At 48.7% G+C, this 19,806-nt stretch overlaps 1 protein-coding gene across 9 annotated transcripts in view; it reads left to right on the plus strand.

Moving 5' to 3' along the window:
• The window catches only part of ODF2 (outer dense fiber of sperm tails 2), a 47,133-nt gene that overhangs the window by 659 nt on the left and 26,668 nt on the right, over window positions 1-19,806 (plus strand). For 3 of the 9 annotated variants that reach the window (XR_004031442.1, XM_030817937.1, XM_030817939.1), the window contains exons 2-8: window positions 2,874-2,964; window positions 3,854-3,970; window positions 4,246-4,371; window positions 12,337-12,507; window positions 14,412-14,572; window positions 16,021-16,150; window positions 16,718-16,849. Coding sequence is in view for 8 of the 9 variants with exons in the window: in XM_030817937.1 (XP_030673797.1) it covers window positions 2,874-2,964; window positions 3,854-3,970; window positions 4,246-4,371; window positions 12,337-12,507; window positions 14,412-14,572; window positions 16,021-16,150; window positions 16,718-16,849 (928 nt within the window). In the remaining variant the exon portion in view is untranslated. Of the gene's footprint in view, window positions 1-502; window positions 739-2,873; window positions 2,965-3,816; window positions 3,971-4,245; window positions 4,372-12,336; window positions 12,508-14,411; window positions 14,573-16,020; window positions 16,151-16,717; window positions 16,850-19,806 lie in introns of all 9 variants that reach the window. The other 6 variants (XM_030817938.1, XM_030817943.1, XM_030817941.1 and 3 more) reach the window with 6 other exon arrangements.

Raw genomic sequence — 19,806 nt, forward strand, 5'->3', positions numbered from 1 at the left:
GTCCGCCCTCTGTAGGCAGCGCTGTCCCCCCGGCACCGTCTCCGGGTCGCCAGGGCCCTCGCCTGGGGGGGCCCCGCCCGCCCCCTCCCAGCCCGGCGTCTATCCTGCTCAGAACTCGGTTGTTCGGTTTTCCCTCGCGGCGGGGCGCCCGGGGCAGGTGCAACCTCCGCGCCTCCCTCCTTCAAACACTATTGGTCCTCTCGGGCACCTGTTCTTCCGGGAACGCCCCTTCTAGGAGACAGTTGTCCGGCCCCGCCCCAGCATCCCCGCGGCTACCTGCGCGGTTCCGGCCCTCTGGGGCCCACTTGGGGCTGAGCGGTTCTCACCGGCCCTCTCCGCACGTCCGCCGGCGCCTCAGGTTTCCCCCGGTAGCCACCGGCAGCCCTCCGCGTGGGGCCCGGCCGCAGTGGTCCTTTCCCTCGCCGTTCTGCCCTGTCCTCTCCCCTTCCTCCCCTCTGCCCCCAGGTCGCTCAGCCTCTCTTATCTCCCCCTACTTTGGCAGGACAGTTGCTGTGCGACTTGGACAGTAGAGGAGCGCCTCCCAAGTTTTCATCCAACTGCCAACCCCAAAGCTTCCACCCTTCTCCCCTCAGGACGTTTGATGCCGGGCCCCTTGAGAGGCTCATTGACAAGCCCGCCCCTCTGGGTCCCCCTGAGCAGAGCCTGCTGACCCAATTGCCCACCTTTGCGGCTTTGATGCCTAGCCATGTCTGCCTCATCCTCAGGCGGCTCCCCCAGGTATTGCCGATGTGGGAGGCGCCTGCGCCGGAGGGCAGGGAAAGGTGGCCAGGGGTACCCAGGGCAGGCTCGCCTGAGGCTTCCAGCTTCCTCATAGTGTTTGCTGAAAGTGTGGACCAAAACATTTAAAAATCATTTTTAAAGGGAAGGGGGAACGAAATGTATACACAATCCTAGCTCTACCTCCCTCGCTCCTTCCCTCCCCAGATGTCACAGCTTCCTGGAAGCAAACAGGGTCACTCTTGTTGTCTTTATATAATAGAGTACTAGGTTCAGAGCCTTTTTGAAGGGAGTGGAGGTGTAAATAAATAACATGTAGGAGGTGGATGTGGCAGTTAGCAAGATAATGGATCCAGGAATCCAGGTGGTTTGACAAGAAACCCACTGAGAGATTTCCCAAAGCTATGGGCTTTACGTGAACAATGTTCTAAATGATTAGGGAAAAAAGCCTGTCTTCTCAGTTTTGGTATTCCTTGGCTAAAGGATCAGTAGAGCTCTCTCTCTCTCTCTATATATATATTTTTTCCCCTCTTTTTAAAATCACGATGTAATACACATACAGCAAAACGCATACCAAAGTGCTCAAGTATTTTTTTCCTTGCATTTTGATGTTGCGTTATTTTCCTCAAGTGTTTGTAAAGAGGGCAGGATGATAATTTGGGACCGCCCGTCTCTGCCCCACCCTCCCTGCCACCCCCTGGTCGCTCAGCCTCTCTGATCTCCCCCGACTTTGGGGGGCCAGGTGCAGTGGCTCATGCCTGTGCAATCCTAGCACTTTGAGAGGCCAAGGTGGGTGGATCACCTGAGGTCAGGAGTTTGAGACCAGCCTGACCAACATGGTGAAACCTCGTCTTTACTAGAAACATAAAAAATTAGCTGGGCATGGTGGCACACGCCTGTAATCCCAGCTACTCAGGAGGTTGGGGCAGGAGAATTGGAGAATTGCTTGAACCCAGGAGGCAGAGGTTGCAGTGAGCCAAGATTGGGCCACTGCACTCCAGCCTGGGTGACAGAGCGAGACTCCATCTCAAAAAAAAAAAAAGGCAATGAGATGGATCAGAGGGTTATTCCAAGGCCCTTCCCATCCTGGAGTTATTGGATATACTGCTGAAAGATTTTGGAGCAAATTAAACTTTTAAACTTTTGCTCTCTCTCTTTTTTTTTTTTTTTTTGGCTGTCTTTGCAGATCTGGTGATGGGGCTGTACAGTATATGTGTAAGCAAGGTGAATTACACGTGGCATTAAAAAAAAATCCCCTGCTGCTTAAGAGCTTAAAGGATAGCAAGGGGAATATTTTGGGAAATAGATACTTTTTTATTCTCTTAGGGGAATATTTGAGCCTTAATTTGATGAGTGTGTGTCACAGTGTCTTCTCGTGCCTGAGCCTAATGCTCTTTGAAAAACATTTTTTTTCTTTTTTGTTGTTGTTTTGAAACGGGATCTCCTTCTGCCACCTAGGCTGGAGTGCAGTGGTGTGGTTACGGCTCACTGCAGCCTCCATCTCCCAGGCTTAAGTGATTCTCCCATCTCAGCCTCCCAAGTAGCTGGGACTACAGACACATGCTACCACGCCCAGCCAATTTTTGTATGTTTTGTAGAGATGGGGTCTTGCCATGTTGCCCAGGCTGGTCTCAAACTCCTGGGCTCAAGCAATCTGCCCGCCTTGGCCTCCAAAAGTGTTGGGATTACAGGCATGAGACATGGCTTGTGGCCACTAATGCTCTATTTTTGTCATTCACTCACTACACCTTTCTCCAGGGCCGCCTCCGCTCCAGGCACTGTCCTGGGTGCTTCTGCCCTTGGCCAAACCAGCACCTTGGCTGCTGTTCATGTGCTGCTTGCTTTTTGTCATCTGACAGGATGTCAGCTAGGCTTTTCAGCAAGGGTCATAATACATGTGATGTGACGATATGTTGAAAGTCCAGCCTGCAAATGCCCGTCACCCTATTTCCATCCCACTGCTGGGCACACCACGCACATCTGGTGCTCATCTCAGGGGAGTCAAGGAATTCCAGGCTGGTTTTCCTAGCCATGAACGTGTTAGCTACCATAGTCAGCGTGTAATTTCATGAGATCTAAAATATAAGAGAGCCCTAGTTTTCTGCTTACAATCTGGTTCTTGTGCCTGGGTGCAGGTTTCCATCGTGTGGGAAGAACGGAGTAACGAGTCTCACGCAGAAAAAGGTCTTGAGAGCACCTTGTGGCGCGCCCAGTGTAACTGTGACGGTAGGTGATGCACTCACGTAGCAGCCCTCTTTGGTCACCCTGCTAAAAATGCTTCTGCACACCGTTTCTAGGAGGTGCCTTACCCTGCTGGGCACCATCGCCGCCCAGTTGCTCTGCTAGGTGCTGTTATGCATACCCTGCTGATTTTTAATTATGATCATGTTTGCCTGTGGTAAGGCTGCCAGGTGTGAGGAAATTGTCTTAGACTTATTATTCCAGCCAAATCCTAAAATCTTGAGATTTTTAAAATAAAGGAAAAGAAAAAGAAGAGAAAAAAAAAGTTTAAAGAATGAGGGGAAGGATAAGAGCTGGTGGTGGTTGAGGGGTTTGTAGCTGCGGTTCTGCCTTGCTCATGTTTTCTTTAGAATCTAGACAACCTTCTCATCCTTAGGATTTCCTCCAGCTTTCTGTTTTCATGGTCTTTGATCTGCCTGCTCTCTGATTTATTCTGCACCCTGAGCATTTTGTGTGTTTCCCACGCCAATCTGCATGCCCAGTTGAGATCACTGTGTAGAAGGATCCGCCTGCTTTCCGCTGTGCTTCACTAAATCCAAGGAGGAGCTGTGCATTCCAGCAGGTTTAGAGGAGATCCAGCCCTGAGGACCCTGGGGCCTGCATCTGGGATCTGTTCTAGAACGGGTGGGTCTTGCAGACCCTCTCTTGAGTGGACCAGAATCTCCCTGGTGGTCTTCTGCTGGGATCTCTGCAGGAGCCTGCTGAATGATACTCCCGCCTTGCTCCCTGCCTGCATGCCAGTAGTTGGTAGCTGTCCTGCTCGCTTGGTGGCTAGGCTTTTTGGTGGCCCCCAGAGGCTGTGAGCTCTGTTTTTATGCCCAGTTTACTCATCCACAGATCAACCATTTTTGTGTTGTCCTCCCCCACCTGCCAGAAGCCAACCATGAAGGACCGCTCTTCAACTCCCCCCTTACATGTTCACGTGGATGAGAACACCCCTGTCCACGTCCACATAAAAAAACTCCCGAAACCGTCAGCGACCAGCAGCCAGGTAGGAGCATGCCAGTGGGGCAAGGTAGTAGCTGTGGATCTGGGTGATCCTGCTAAGCCCAGCCTCCTCGCACTCTGACTCCAAAGGTTTGGGAGACAAACATACTCTTTTGGAGGCCGGTTTCCTGGTTAGAAGGTAGGCAGGCCTATCATCCAGGAGCAGCAGCAGTAACATTAGTCAGAAGAGGCACTCTGCCAGTCGGAGAGGGATGTCACTAGTGTGGCACCGTGGCCAGCTGGGTGTGGAAGTGACCCTGGGTTTGTCCCTTTCCACAGAAATCTCACAAGCGAGGAATGAAAGGGGACACTGTGAATGTGCGGCGGAGTGTCCGGGTGAAAACCAAGGTACCTTGGATGCCCCCTGGAAAATCATCTGCCCGGCCTGTGGGATGCAAGTGGGAGGTAGGCTCACCCTTGCCCAGGCTTTTCTTCTCGGACTGCTCAGATCCTAGCAGGCCTCAGCCTCGGTATGATTCAGGGTCAGCTGTAGCTACTGGAATTTCCTAACAGACCCCATTTACTGAGGGCCTTGCTAAACCCTGAAACTGTGTGAATCTTCTTGAGTTCTTATGACACTGCTGTGTGGGAAGTCCTGCTGTCCCACTGCAGAGATGAAGAACTAGGCCTCAGAGAGAAGTGATTTTCCGAGTCACAGAGAAGGTAGCAGAGCTGGAGTTAAGATTCATTCTAGAGGCAGTACTCTTAGCCTCTCTGCTTTGCTTATGAGGAGCCACATCACATGTTCTTTTCTTTTCTTTTCTTTTCTTTTCTTTTCTTTTCTTTTCTTTTCTTTTCTTTCTTTTCTTTCTTTTATTTTTGAGACAGAGCCTTGCTCTGTCGCCCAGGCTGGAGTGCAGTGGCATGATTTTGGCTCACTGCAACCTCTGCCTCCCAGGTTCAAGTGATTCTCCTGCCTCAGCCTCCCTAGTAGCTGGGACTACAGGCGCCCACCACCATTTCCATGTAATTTTTGTATTTTTAGTAGAGATGGGGTTTCACTGTGTTGGCCAGGCTGTTCTCGAACTCCTGACCTCAGGTGATCCGCCCACCTCGGCCTCCCAAAGTGTTGGGATTACAGGTGTGAGCCACCGCAGCCAGCCTATTTTTCTTATAGTTTATTACATTAGAAATCTTTCATACCAGCAGTGAAAAGAAAAAAAAAAATAGAAATGAAAAACAAAAGTAACTTCTTGAAGTTTATAGTCATACCTCATAGTTTTGACTCCTTGATTTACCAGACAAAGGAGACTCCTTTCCCTTAGAGACAAAGGGAGTATGGGGCCTTCCTAGGATTAAATGGAAACTGCTCTGACCAGTACAATAAATTACAAGGATTGAAATTAAAATGCTGCCTTACATTTCTTACTACATATACTTCACTAATAATCAGTGAAATGTAAATTAAAAGCCGTGGTATTTTTTTTTAAACAAAAAGAATAAGCTTTTTTCTTGAATGGAAAAAGTTTAAAAAATGACAACTATCTCCTGCCAGCAAGCATATGGGATATCAATTAATCTTTTTCCTTTCTTTCTTTCTTTTTTTTTTTTTTGAGATGGAGTTTCGCTCTTGTTGCCCAGGCTAGAGTGCAGTGGCGCGATCTCGGCTCACCACAGCTTCCGCCTCCTGGGTCAAGCGATTCTCCTGCGTCAGCCTCCTAGTAGCTAGGATTATAGGCATGCACCACCATCCCGGCTAGTTTTGTATTTTTAGTAGAGATGGGGTTTGTCCATGTTGGTCAGGCTGGTCTCAAACTCCCGACCTCAGGCGATCAGCCCACCTCGGCCTCCCAAAGTGCTGGGATTACAGGTGTGAGCCACCACACCCAGCCCGAATCTTTTAAAACATTTTTTACAGGACTGTGAACCTGATTCAACAGTTGTGGAGTCAGTTTGGCAGCACTTGTCTAAACATTGATTCTGTAATTTTTTGTCTAGGAAGTTGTCCTAAAAACACCATAGAAGAGTACAGGGATTTTTTTTTTTTTTTTTTTTTTTTTTGAGACGGAGGCTCACTCTGTCACCCAGGCTGGAGTGCAGTGGTGCAATCTCGGCTCACTGCAAGCTCCGCCTCCTGGGTTCATGCCATTCTTCTGCCTCAGCCTCCCGAGTAGCTGGGGTTACAAGTACAGGGATTTTTTGATTTTTTGCTGTAGCATTGTTTGTAACAGAAAAATGAAAGCAACCTAAATGTCCATCAGGAGAGTGTTGGTTAAATTGTAATACATCTGGCTGGGCGTGGTAGGCTCACACCTGTAATCCCAACACTTTTAGGAGGCCCAGGAGGGAGGATCGCTTGGGCCCAGGAGTTTGAGATCAGCCTGGGCAACATAGTGAGATCCTATCTCTACAAAAAATAAAAAACTAGTTGGGCGTGGTGGCATGCGCTTGTAGTTCCAGCTACTCAGAAGGCTGAGGTGGGAGGATTGCTTGAGCCAGGGAGGTTAAGGCTGCAGTGAGACATGATCATGCCACTGCATAGCCTGTGTGACACAGTGAGACCCTATCTCAAACAAAACAAAACAAAAGAGAAATATGATACATCCATACAATGGAATACCATGCAGCCTTGCAAAGACTGAGGGAGAGGCTTGTTGCCGTGGCTTATACCTGTGATCCCAGCACTTTGGGAGGCCAAGGCAGGAGGATCACTTGAGCCCAGGAGTTCAAGACCAGCCTGGGCAACACGACGAGACCCTGCCTCTAGAAAAGATAAAAAATTAGCTGGGTGCAGTGGCACGCACTTGTAGTCCTAGTTACTTGGAGGGGAGGTTGAGATTTCAGTAAGCTGTAATTATGCCACTGCACTGTAGCCTGGGTTACAGAAAAGGACCCTGTCTCAAAAAAAAAAAAGATTGAGACAGATATTTATGCATGATAATGAAGCATAGAGATGCACAGCATATAACATTTGGCCGGCCCTATTTGTGCAGAAAAGGGGCGTCTGTGTCCATGTATAAACGCATATGTTTGTATGTACAGAATGTTTTCTGGGAGAATATGTTTATATCTACAGAACGTTTTCTGGGAGAATATGCAAGTAGTGGTAAGCAGTGATTGCCTCTGAGGTATGGCAAGGTTTAATGCTTTATTTTTATTTATTTATTTACTTTTTGAGAAAGAGTCTTGTTTTGTCACCCAGGCTGGAGTGCAGTGGCTCAATCTCGGCTTACTGCAACCTCTACTTCCTGGGTACAAGCGATTCTCCTGCCTCAGCCTCCCGAGTAGCTGGGATTACAGGCACGCACCACCACACCTGGCTAATTTTTGTATTTTTAATAGAGACGGGGTTTCACCATATTGGCCAGGCTGGTCTCGAACTCTTTTTTTTTTTTTTTTTTTTCTTGAGACGGAGTCTCGCTCTGTCACCCAGGCTGGAGTGCAGTGGCGTGATCTCGGCCCACTGCAAGCTCCACCTCCCCGGTTCACACCATTCTCCTGCCTCAGCCTCCCAAGTAGCTGGGACTACAGGCGCCTGCCACCACGCCCGGCTAATTTTTTATATTTTTAGTAGAGACGGGGTTTCACCATGTTAGCCAGGATGGTCTCGATTTCCTGACCTCGTGATCCACCCGCCTCGGCCTCCCAAAGTGCTGGGATTACAGGCGTGAGCCACTGTGCCCAGCCCAAAAATGCCTTTTAAAAAAGTGAAAAGCCTTGGTAGTTTTGGTTTTTTTGTTTTTGTTTTTTTGAGATGGAGTCTTGTTCTGTTGCCCAGGCTAGAGTGCAGTGGCATGATCTCGGCTCACTGCAACCTCCACCTCCCAGGTTCAAGTGATTCTCCTACCTCAGCCTCTGAGTTAGCTGGGACTCAGGCATGCACCACCACACCCAGCTAGTGTTTGTATTTTTGATAGAGATGGAGTTTCACCGTGTTTGCCAGGCTGGTCTTGAACTCCTGACCTCAAGTGATCTGCTCTCCTCGGCCTCCCAAAGTGCTGGTATTACAGGCGTGAGCCACTGTGCCTGGCCTCCTCAGTAGTTTTCAAAGTACACATCACAGAGATGCTGCTATGAAAAGTTTTCCTGTTGACATGGGTTTCTTTTTTTTTTTTTTGAGACGGAGTCTTGCTCTGTGCCCCAGGCTGGAGTGCAGTGGCGCGATCTCGGCTCACTGCAAGCTCCGCCTCCCGGGTTCACGCCATTCTCCTGCCTCAGCCTCCCGAGTAGCTGGGACTACAGGCGCCCGCCAACACACCTGGCTAATTTTTTGTATTTTTAGTAGAGACGGGGTTTCACTGTGTTAGCCAGGATGGTCTCGATCTCCTGACCTCGTGATCCGCCCGCCTCGGCCTCCCAAAGTGCTGGGATTACAGGCTTGAGCCACCGCGCCCGGCCGACATGGGTTTCTAGGGGTAATAATCCCCTCTCCATTGCCAAATCCTAGAGATGGAAGGTCTCAGAGAGGTGGCCTGCCCAGGTTCTCTCAGCAGCTGGAACAGTAGCTGTCTTTTCTGCTTTCATTCTTGTGTCTGCCCCTTTCCACTTTCCAGTGGCTTCCTGTGGCCCTGAGAGGCCCTAACTCAACCCTGTCCTTCATGGACAGAAGGGGAACAGCCCCTGGAGGTGGAAGTTTGAGGAAGATGCGGAAATGAAGATCAAAAGCTGCTGTATGCATGTGGGGTTCTTGTTTGATATCTTACAACTCCTGGAATATAAGATCATTTTTGGGAGAAAGAAGGTCTAGGTTTTTTTCTTGCCTCTATTAGTAAAAGTGATCAGCCGGGCGTGGTGGCTCACGCCTGTAATCCCAGCACTTTGGGAGGCCGAGGCAGGCGGATCATGAGGTCAAGAGATTGAGACCATCCTGGCCAACATGGTGAAACCCCATCTCAACTAAAAATAGAAAAATTAGCTGGGCATGTTGGCACGCGCCTGTAGTCCCAGCCACTTGGGAGGCTGAGGTAGGAGAATTGCTTGAACCCTGGAGGCAGAGGTTGCAGTGAGCTGAGATTGCGCCACTGCACTCCAGCCTGGCGACAGAGCGAGACTCCGTCTCAAAACAAAAAAACAAAACAAAACAAAAAAATGATCTATTTGTATTTAGGGAAATTTGAAAATACAGAAAAATAATCATCTACTCAATTCTGGCTGCTATTAAGTTTCAAAAACTTCTTGTTGAAAAGTACAGGCCTGGGAGCAATGGCTCACTCCTGTAATCCCAGCACTTTGGGAGGCCGAGGCAGGCAAATCAACTGACGTCAGGAGTTCGAGACCAGCCTAGCCAACATGGCGAAACCCTGTCTCTACTAAAAATACAAAAATTACCCTGGCGTGGTGGTCGCGCCACTAATCTCAGCTACATGGAAGGCTGAGGCAGAAGAATTGCTTGAGCCCATGAGGCGGAGGTTGCAGGGAGCCAAGATCGCACCCCTGCACTGCAGCCTGGGCAACAAAGCAAGTCTCCATCTCAAAAAAAAAAAAAAGGAAAAGAAAAACGAAAAGAGGACGGGCCAGGCCTGGTGTCTCACGCCTGTAATCCCAGCACTTTGGGAGGCTGAGGCAGGCGGTTCACCTGAGCTCAGGAGTTGGAGACCAGCTTGGACGATGTGATGAAACTGTATCTCTACCAAAAATACAAAAAATTAGCCCGGTGTGGTTGTGTGCACCTGTGGTCCCAGCTACTTGGGAGGCTGAGGTGTAAGGATCGGTTGAGCCTGGGAAGCAGAGGTTGCAGTGAACCAAAGTTGTGGTACTGCGCTCCAGGCTGCTTGACAGAGTGAGACCCCATCTCAAAAAAAAAAGGAAAAGTGCAGGGATGTACACCCATCAGAATTGTATTGCTCCATGAATTTTCACAAGCTGAAGGTACCTGTGTAACGATCACCCAGCATCCTAGAAGCTGCCCCCGGCTTTTGTCTATGTCACTCCCTCCCCATCACAAGGAGTAACTAGTCACACTTTCATATATATATATATATATATATTTGTCATTTTAAAAACTGTATAGTCATGTATCAGTTAACAATGGGGATATATTCTGAGAAACATGTTGTTAGGCACTTCGATCATTGCGCAAACATCATGGAGTGTACTTATGCAAACCGAGATTGGTAGAGCCTGCTACACACCTGGGCTGTGTGGTATAGCCTATTGCTCCTAGGCTACAGACGTCTACAGCATGATGCCATACAGAATACTATAGGCAACTAACACAATGGTAAGTATTTGCATATTGAAACGTAGTAAATATAGAAAAGGTACAGTAAAAATACGGTGTTTTGGGACCACTGTCATATATGCAGTCCATTGCTGACTGAAATGGTACGTGGCACATGACTGTTTATACATTTTCCTATTTTTGCCATTTTAAGTATTAAAAGTAACTTCTTCTAAAAGCAATATATATAGCTGGATGTGGTGGCTCATGCCTGTAATCCCAGAATTTCGGGAGGCCAAAGCTGGTGGATCACAAGGTCAGGAGTTCGAGACCAGCCTGGCCAACATGGTGAAACCCCACTTCTACTAAAAATACAAAAATTATCTGGGTGTGGTGGTAGGCACCTATAACCCAGCTACTTGGGAGGCTGAGGCAGGAGAATTGCTTGAACCCAGGAGGCAGAGGTTGCAGTGAGCCAAGATTGTGCCATTGCACTCTAACCTGGGCGACAAGAGCAAAACTCTGTCTCAAAAAAAAAAAAAAAAAAAAAAAAAGCAATATATGGCTGGGCACGGTGGCTTACTCCTGTAATCCCAGCACTTTGAGAGGCTGAGGCAGGCGGATCACTTGAGGTCAGGAGCTCGAGAACAGCCTGGCCAACATGTTGAAACCCCATCTCTACTAAAAATACAAAAATCAGCTGGGCATGGTGGTAGGCGCCTGTAATCCCAGCTAGCCGGGAGGCTGAGTCAGGAGAATTGCTTGAACCTGGGAGGCAGAGGTTGCAGTGAGCCGAGATGGCACCACTGCACTCCAGCCTAGGCGATGGAGTGAGACCCTGTCTCAAAAAAAAAAAAAAAAAAAGCAAAGTGTTTACAGCTTTGCATAAAGTTTCCTGAAGCATATATGCATTTTAAAATATTAAAAAAATATATTAAAAAAGCTGGGACTACAGGCACCTGCCACCATGCCCGGCTAATTTTTTTGTATTTTTAGTAGACATGGGGTTTCACTGTCTTGATCTCCTGACCTTGTGATCTGCCCGCCTTGGCCTCCCAAAGTGCTGGGATTACAGGCATGAGCCACCATGCCTGGCCCTAAAATATTTTTTATACTGACGTATTTAAAAAAGTATTTTCCAGGTATTGTACCATGTGCATTTATAATATTTTTCTACATCATCAAAATAACAATGATTACTCCTAAGAGCATTTCTTAATATTATACAATATCTGGTCCTTTTTCAAATTTACCCACTTGTTTCTACAATACCTTTTCAGCAGATTCATCTACCTTTGTAACTAATCCCCTATCAGGTATTCATATTCATTTAAAAGACTTTTGACATATTTCACTTCTACCCTAGCTACAAAAAAATGTATTGCCCTAAACTTTTGCCAACTTTGGGTATTATTAATATTTTTGCTGATTTGTTATATTATTTCTTTATTAGTATTATTATTTTTAGAGACAGGGTTTCGCTCTGTCACCCAGGCTGGCATGCAGTGGTGCTATCATAGCTCACTGCAGCCTTGAACTCATGGACTCAAGGAATCCCCTGCCTCAGCCTCCTGATTAGTTGAGATCACAAGCATGTGCCACTACACCCACCTGATTTTTTTTTTTGAGACGGAGTTTTGTTCTTGTTGCCCAGGCTGGAGTGCAATGGCGCGATATTGGCTCACTGCAACCTCCACCTCCTGGGTTCAAGCGATTCTCCAGCCTCAGCCTCCTGAATAGCTGAGATTAGAGGCATGCACCACCATGTCCGGCTAATTTTGTATTTTTAGTAGAGACGGGGGTTCACCATGTTGGTCAGGCTGGTCTCAAACTCCTAACCTGTGGTCATCCACCTGCCTCGGCCTCCCAAAGCGCTGGGATTGCAGGTGTGAGCCACCGTGCCCAGTGCCAGCTAATTCTTTTACTTTTGTAGAGTCAAGGTCTTGCTATGTTGCTGAGGCTGGTTTTGGCTTCCCGCCTCGGCCTCCCAATATACTGGTTTTACAGGGTATCCAGCCTATGTTCTTTATTTTAAACTTAACATCGTAGCCCCAGCTTTTAATTTGGATGTTGAGAATTCTCCAAAACCATCATTTAAACATGGATAGGTAATGTTCCATCATGAGGGTTCAGAGTATAGTTCTTCCTGGGGTCCCCGAGTTAGCTGTTATAGTTTTTCCCGTCTAATCAGTAAATAAGCCTCCAGTGGTGGAACTCATGGTCAAGGTTCTGCCTTCTGAGTTCATGTGTTTCTCCCTCCTCTACATCAGAATCCACCTCATTGCCTGGAGATCACGCCACCATCTTCAGAAAAGCTGGTCTCAGTGATGCGGTTAAGTGACCTCTCTACAGAAGATGATGACTCAGGTCACTGTAAAATGAACCGTTATGATAAGAAGATTGATAGTCTAATGAATGCGGTTGGTTGTCTGAAGTCTGAGGTGAGGGAGGTAGGGGGCTGGGATGGCTACTACCCTGAGGATGTGCAGGAGCACCCAGGTGGATTTCCTGCCTGGTCCCTCAGCCTGCCTCTGCAGGGTTGCCCCGGGCTTCAGGTGCCTGCCCCGGGAGGTAGCTGGGGCAGCATGGGATCCCATCCCACCAACAAGGGCCCTCTCTATTGAGCAAGTAGCTGTCCTGGTGCTCCACATGGGTGGTCCAATTTGAATTTTTACAACAGCATGTGAAGCCAGTGGTGTTACTGTCCTCATTATAGAGATGAAATACCTAGGAAACTAGGGCCTATGACTTCCACTTTATATAAAGTTTAACAAAAACAGGCCGGGCATGGTGGCTCACGCCTGTAATCCCAGCACTTTGGGAGGCCGAGGGAGGTGGATACCTGAGGTCAGGAGTTCGAGACCAGCCTAACCAACATGGTGAAACCCTGTCTCTACTAAAAATACAAACAAAAATTAGCCAGGCGTGGTGGCGTGCGCCTGTAGTCTCAGCTACTCAGGAAGCTGAGGGTAGAATTGCTTGAACCCAGGAGCCAGAGATTGCAGTGAGCTGAGATTGTGCCATTGCACTCTAGCCTGGGCGACAGAGAGAGACTCTGTCTCAAAAAATACATATATATATATATATAAATAAAAAAAATTAACAAAAACAAAGCCCCAAAGAGGCCAAGGAAGTTTGTCCTAAGTTGCTGTGCTGTCTCTTGGGGTGGGATGGGGCAATGGAATTGGAAATAGAACCTGGAAGTCCAAGGTCCCCAACTAGGAAATTGGCAGAGTTGTCATTAAAATCCAGGCCTTAGGCTTGGATTGCTATCTCAGCATATGTCTTCACTGCTAACACGATGTGTGTCGTTAATCCTCCACCCTGTACTCGAGGTCCAGGGAACCTCCTGGAGAACCTAGGGCTGGCTGCCTGGCAATAGGCCCTTCTTGGCCAGGCACGGTGGCTCATGCCTATAATCCTAGCACTTTGGGAGACTGAGGAGGGCAGATCACTTGAGGTCAGGAGTTCAAGACCAGCCTGGCCAACATGGTGAAACCGCATCTCTACTAAAAATACAAAAATTTGCCAGGCACACGCCTGTAATCCCAGCTACTTGGGAGGCTGAGGCAGAAGAATCACTTGAACCCAGGAGGCAGAGGTTGCAGTGAGCTGAGATTGCACCGCTGCACTTCAGCCTGGATGACAGAGTGAGACCCTGTCTCAAAAGAAAAAAAAAAAGCCCTTCTTCCCCTATAGCTCAAAGTGCAAGAGCCTTTTTGTGACATCTCTCCTCCTATGGTGTGCCAGCCAAACCACGGTTTGCAACCTGGCTTCATTCCCAACCCACAAGTCACTGGGGCTCTCTGTACTGAGTTTCCTCATCTATAAAAAGAGAATCAGCATCTCCCAGGAGAGTCAGTCTTCATGGCAGTTAACTGAGATTGCACCCATAAGGCCCTGGCACACAGCCTGTGTAGTTCTGAATTGGAAAGCCCCTTATTTTTTTGTTTTTGTTTTTTTTTGAGATGGAGTCTCGCTCTTGTTGCCCAGGCTGGAGTGCAGTGGGCACGATCTCGGCTCACTGCAACCTCTGGCTCCTGGGTTCAGGTGATTCTCTCCTGCCTCAGCTTCCAGAGTACCTGGGATCACAGGCACGCACCATCACATCTGGCTAATTTTTGTATTTTTAGTAGAGACGGGGTTTCACCATGTTGGTCAGGCTGGTCTTGAACTCCTGACCTCAAGTGACCTACCCACCTTGGCCTCCCAAAGTGCTGGGATTACAGGCGTGAGCCACCACGCCCGGCCGGGGCCTTATTTTGGTCCAAAGCATTGAGCCTAGCAATGTGGCATAGAGGAAGGACCTCCCCTCAGTGGCCCCTGCCTGGGTCCCCCTGCGCAGGTCAAGATGCAAAAGGGTGAGCGCCAGATGGCCAAAAGGTTCCTGGAGGAACGGAAGGAAGAGCTGGAGGAGGTGGCCCACGAACTGGCCGAGACTGAGCATGAGAACACGGTGCTGAGGCACAACATCGAGCGCATGAAGGAGGAGAAGGACTTCACCACGTAAGGCGGTGCCTGCCCTGCCCCTGCTGATCTATTCCTCCCTGCCAGGCTGCTCTGAGCCCTGGGCAATAATGGAAAGCAACGGAGGAGGTGGGCACAGGCACTGTGCCTGTGCCCTGGAGCCTGTTCAACAGTCACAGGGTTAATTACAGTTCATTACCTGGTCGTGCTTATGATTTGTACTATGAGGGAAAGGGAGGACCCCGTGGATTGTGGTGTGGGGCTGGGTAGCAGGGAACTGTTTCTGGAACAAGTGATATATAAGGGGCGTCCTGCAGGATGGTTAAGCGTTCGGCAGGTGGGTGCTAGGGAAGAAAGCATGCTACTCAGTGGGAACATCGTATGCAAAGGCCCCAAGGTGGGAAGGTGTTTGTAGCTGAGAAATGGAAGGCAGGCCAGAGTGGGTGGGCAGAGGATAAGGCGGCCACACAGGTTGGCAGGGGGCCGGCTCTCAGCAGCCACTTTGAGGCATTGCATTGAGGGCATTTGGAAGCCATGGAAAGGATTTATTTTATTTAATTAATTTATTTGGCTGGGCGCAGTGGTTCACACCTGTAATCCCAGCCCTTTGGGAGGCCAAGGCAGGCGAATCACAAGGTCAGGAGTTCGAGACCAGCCTGGCCAACATGGTGAAACCCTGTCTCTACTAAAAATACAAAAAATAAGCCGGGCGTCATGGCGGGCGCCTATAATCCTGGCTACTCTGGAGGCTGAGGCAGGAGAATTGCTTGATCCTGGGATGCATCTCAAAATTTTTGAGATGGAGTCTTGCTCTGTCATCCAGGCTGGAGTGCAGTGGCGTGATCTTGGCTCACTGCAATCTCTGCCTCCTTGACTAAAGCAATCCTCCTGCCTCAGCCTCCCAAGTAGCTGGAATTACAGGTGCCCACTACCATGCCCGGCTAACTTTTGTATTTTTAGTAGAGATGGGGTTTTACCTGTTGAGCCAGGCTGCTCTCGATAACACCTGATCTCAAGTGATCTGCCCGCCTCAGCTTCCCAAAGTGCTGGGATTACAGGCATTAGCCACTGTACCCAGCCTACAGCCATGGAAAAGTTTTAAAAGCAGGGAGGTGGCCTGACTAGCCTTGGCTCCAGCGTAGAGAAGAGGTAGAAGGGCTCAAAAGCGTATCTGAAGATGGTGGGTAGGAGGGCGTGACAGTGGGGGGGGTGGCGCAGAGATGACAATGGTGGCTGTTTGAGAGAAACAGGACCACAGGTAGCTAATGTCTCCTGGTGTGGAGGCCCTGGTCTGGTGCCCAGGCAGATGTAACTTCTGGCCCTGGTCCTTTCTGAAGGCCACCCAGGTCAGAAGGGCTGTTCCTGCCCCCTCCCCCACTTTTCCCTGACCAGAGGTGAGCCCCCTAGGGCATTGTGAGGCAAGCCTTGGATCTCTGGGCATGTGGGGGCCTGGGAGGGCTCACAGAGCCCTGTCTTTCTGGCCCCAGACTTCAGAAGAAACACCTACAACAGGAGAAGGAGTGCCTCATGTCCAAGCTGGTGGAGGCGGAAATGGATGGGGCTGCGGCTGCCAAGCAGGTCATGGCCTTGAAGGATACCATCGGGAAGCTGAAAACGGTAGGTGGCAGGTGGGAGGACCCCAGCCATGGAACTGGCCCAGGGAGGGGGCAGCTGCAGGCTGGGCAGGGTCTTTACGTGTCATCAGGCAGACTTTATGACATCTTCAGGCTAGGGGAGGGCATGCTTAACTAGGCCCCCTCCCACCACTCTCACTTCCCAGTCCTTGACCCTTGAAGATGACCTGTGGTCACCAGGGCCTCTGAGGAGACCTCATCATGGGTCACCTGGGATCACAGTGAGTCAAGGCATGTGGTTGATTCCTGCAGGTATCAGCCACCAGGTCTTGTCATCCTCCTTTGCTTCCTCCAGGAAGTCTGCCCTGACAGTGCTCACTCACACTGAGCCTTCCCACCCCTTTCTCCACCTTTGCTCGGAGCAGGCTTAGCTCCTGCTTGTCCCTTTAGGTCCACCGCTTCCAGGAAACCTTCCGTTGATCACCTTGGCACTGTACACAGCCTGGTTCTCCTTGTCTGGGCTTTCTGGCACTAGACCCCTTGAGTGCCCATGGGGCCTGCTTCTTCCCTTCTCCCCCCGCATTTATAAGACTGGCTGCTTGTCTTCCAGGAGAAACAAATGACCTGCACGGACATCAACACCCTGACAAGGCAGAAGGAACTTCTCCTGCAGAAGCTGAGCACATTTGAGGAGACCAACCGCACCCTCCGAGACCTCCTGAGGGAACAGCACTGCAAAGAGGTGAGCTTGGGGCCTGGCTCTGTCCCTCCAGCTCTGCATGCCCATCCTCTCTGAGCCTTTCTCCTTGTCTGTAAAAAGAAAATAAGATTGGTGCCCAACCCGAGAGGGCCTTAGAGAGATGTAATGAAATCGTTCACATGAAGTGCTTAGCACCCAGTAGACAAGTACCGTCTTAGATGGTGTTGAATCCAAGCCAGGCAGCACTGTAACGACCTTGAAAGTCAGGAGAGGGGCAGTGGGGAGTCAGGGAGGAGTTCAGCCCAGGGCAAAGAAAAGAGAGTTCCAGACCTGAGCTTTTTGTTGGGTAAGAGAATGATTAATGGCTGGCAGACACAAATCGCGTGGTCTCGTTTTGTTTTCTTAAAATGTGTTCTCTGAAGGTGGACATGGTGGATCACTTGAGGTCAGGAGTTCAAGAACAGCCTGGCCAACATAGTGAAACTCCATCTCTACTAAAAATACAAAAATTAGGCTGAGCGCAGTGGATCACGCCTGTAATCCCAGCACTTTGGGAGGCCGAGGTGAGTGGATCACGAGGTCAGGAGTTCGAGACCAGCCTCGCCAATAGAGTGAAACTCCATCTCTACTAAAAAAAATACAAAAATTAGCCAGGTGTGGTGGCGTGCGCCTGTAATCCCAGCTACTCCGGAGGTTGAGGCAGGATAATTGCTTGAACCTGGGAGGCGGAGATTGCAGTGAGCTGGGATCGCACCACTGCACTCCAGCCTGGGTGACAGAGCGAGATTCCATCTTGGGAAAAAAAAAAATTAGCCAGGTGTGGTGGTGGGCACCAGTAATCTCAGCTACTCGGGAGGCTGAGGCAGGAGAATTGTTTGAACCCAGGAGGCAGAGGCTGCAGTGAGCTGAGATTGTGCCACTGCACTCCAGCCTGGGCGACAGAGCGAGACTCCATCTCAAAAACATTTTCTGGGCCGGGTGCAGTGGCTCATGCCTGTAATCCCAGCACTTTGGGAGGCCGAGGCGGGCGGATCACCTGCGGTCAGGAGTTCGAGACCTGCCTGGCCAACATGGTGAAACCCCATCTCTACTTGAAAAATACAAAAATGAACCTGGCGTGGTGGCAGGTGCCTGTAATCCCAGCTACTCAGGAGGCTAAGGCAGGAGAATCACTTGAACCCAGGAGGCAGAGGTTGCAGTGAGCCGAGACTGTGCCATTGCACTCCAGCCTAGGGAACAAGAGTGAGACTTCGTCTGAAAAAAAAAAAAAAAAGTTGTCTGAACGTTATATGTTAGCAAATATAGTCGACCCTCTGTATCTGTGGGTTCTGCATTCGTGGATTCAGCCAACCTTGGATTGAAAATATTTGGAAAAAATTACATATTTACTGAACATTGTATAGACTGTTTTTCTTGATATTATTCCCTGAATCATATAACAACTATTTACATAGCATTTACCTTATATGAGGTATTATAAATAATCTAGAGATGATTTAAAATATATGGGAGGAGGTACATAGGTATATACAAATACTGTGCCATTTTGTATCAGGGACGTGAGCATCTTTGGATTTTGGTATCCACAGAATGTCCTGGAACCAGTCCTCCATGAATACCAAGGGATGACTGTATTTCTTTTCTTATTTTGATAGTCAAGTAAAACTTAATGATGTACAACATGTTTTGACATATGTACACAATGTAGAATGGCTAAGTCAAGGTAATCAACATATGCATTGCCTCACATACTAAGATACTTGTGGTGAAAACACTTAAAATTATCTCTTAGCAATTTTCAGGTATACACATCAGTAACTATAGTCACCATGTTGAACAATTTCTCCTTGTCTAACTGAAATCTTATATCCTTTGACCAATATTTCCCATTGCCCCCCAGTTCCATCTCTGGCAACCAGCATTCTGCTTCTGTGAGTTTGACTTCTTTTTTTTCTTTTTTGAGATGGAGTCTTGCTCTGTCGCCCAGGCTGGAGTACAGTGGCGCGATCTCTGTTCACTACAACATCTGCCTCCCGGTTTCAAGTGATTCTCCTGCCTCAACCTCCCGAGTAGCTGGGACTACAGGCGTGCGCCACCATGCCCGGCTAATTTTTGTATTTTTAGTAGACACGGGGTTTCACCATGTTGGCCAGGATGGTCTCAATCTCTTGACCTTGTGATCCGCTCGCCTCAGCCTCCCAAAGTGCTGGGATTACAGGTGTGAGCCACCGCGCCCGGCCGAGTTCGACTTCTTTAGGTTCCACATATAAATGAAGTCATGTGGTCTTTCTGTGCCTAGCTTATTTCACTGAGTATAATATCCTCTAGTTTTGTGCATGTTGTGAAAGGATTTCCTTTTTGAAGGCTCAGTAGTATTGCATTGTGTATCTCTACTGCGTTTTCTTCATTCATCTGTTGATGGACACGTAGGTTGATTCTGTATCTTGGCTATTGTGAATAATGATATATTAGCAAATATTTCAGAAAAGACTGACAGTATAAACGGTTGTCTCCTGCTTTGTTCTAAGCAAAGAGATGATAATAGTCTCAAAATGCCAGTGCTAATGAAATGGTGACATTCTTCTTATTTTTGCTTTTTTTTTTTTGAGACTGAGTTTCACTCTTGTTGCCCAGGCTGGAGTGCAATGGCACGATCTTGGCTCACTGTAACCTCCACCTCCTAGGTTCAAGTGATTTTCCTGTCTCAGCCTCCCTAGTAGCTGGGATTACAGGTGCATGCCACCACACCCGGCTACTTTTTGTAGTTTTAGCAGAGACGGGGTTTCATCATATTGGTAAGGCTGGTCTCAAACTCCTGACCTCAAGTGATCCACCAGCCTCGGCCTCCCAAAGTGCTGTAATTACAGGCGTGAGCCACCGCAGCAAGCCCTGTTTTTTTGTTTGTTTTGTTTTGTTTTAACATTGTCAACCTTGTTTTTATCTTTATTTATTTATTTTTTTTTCTTGAGACAGAGTCTTGCTCTGTCACCCTGGCTAGA

This window comes from Nomascus leucogenys, chromosome 8, assembly GCF_006542625.1.
Source record: "Nomascus leucogenys isolate Asia chromosome 8, Asia_NLE_v1, whole genome shotgun sequence".
NCBI classification, from domain to species: domain Eukaryota; kingdom Metazoa; phylum Chordata; class Mammalia; order Primates; family Hylobatidae; genus Nomascus; species Nomascus leucogenys.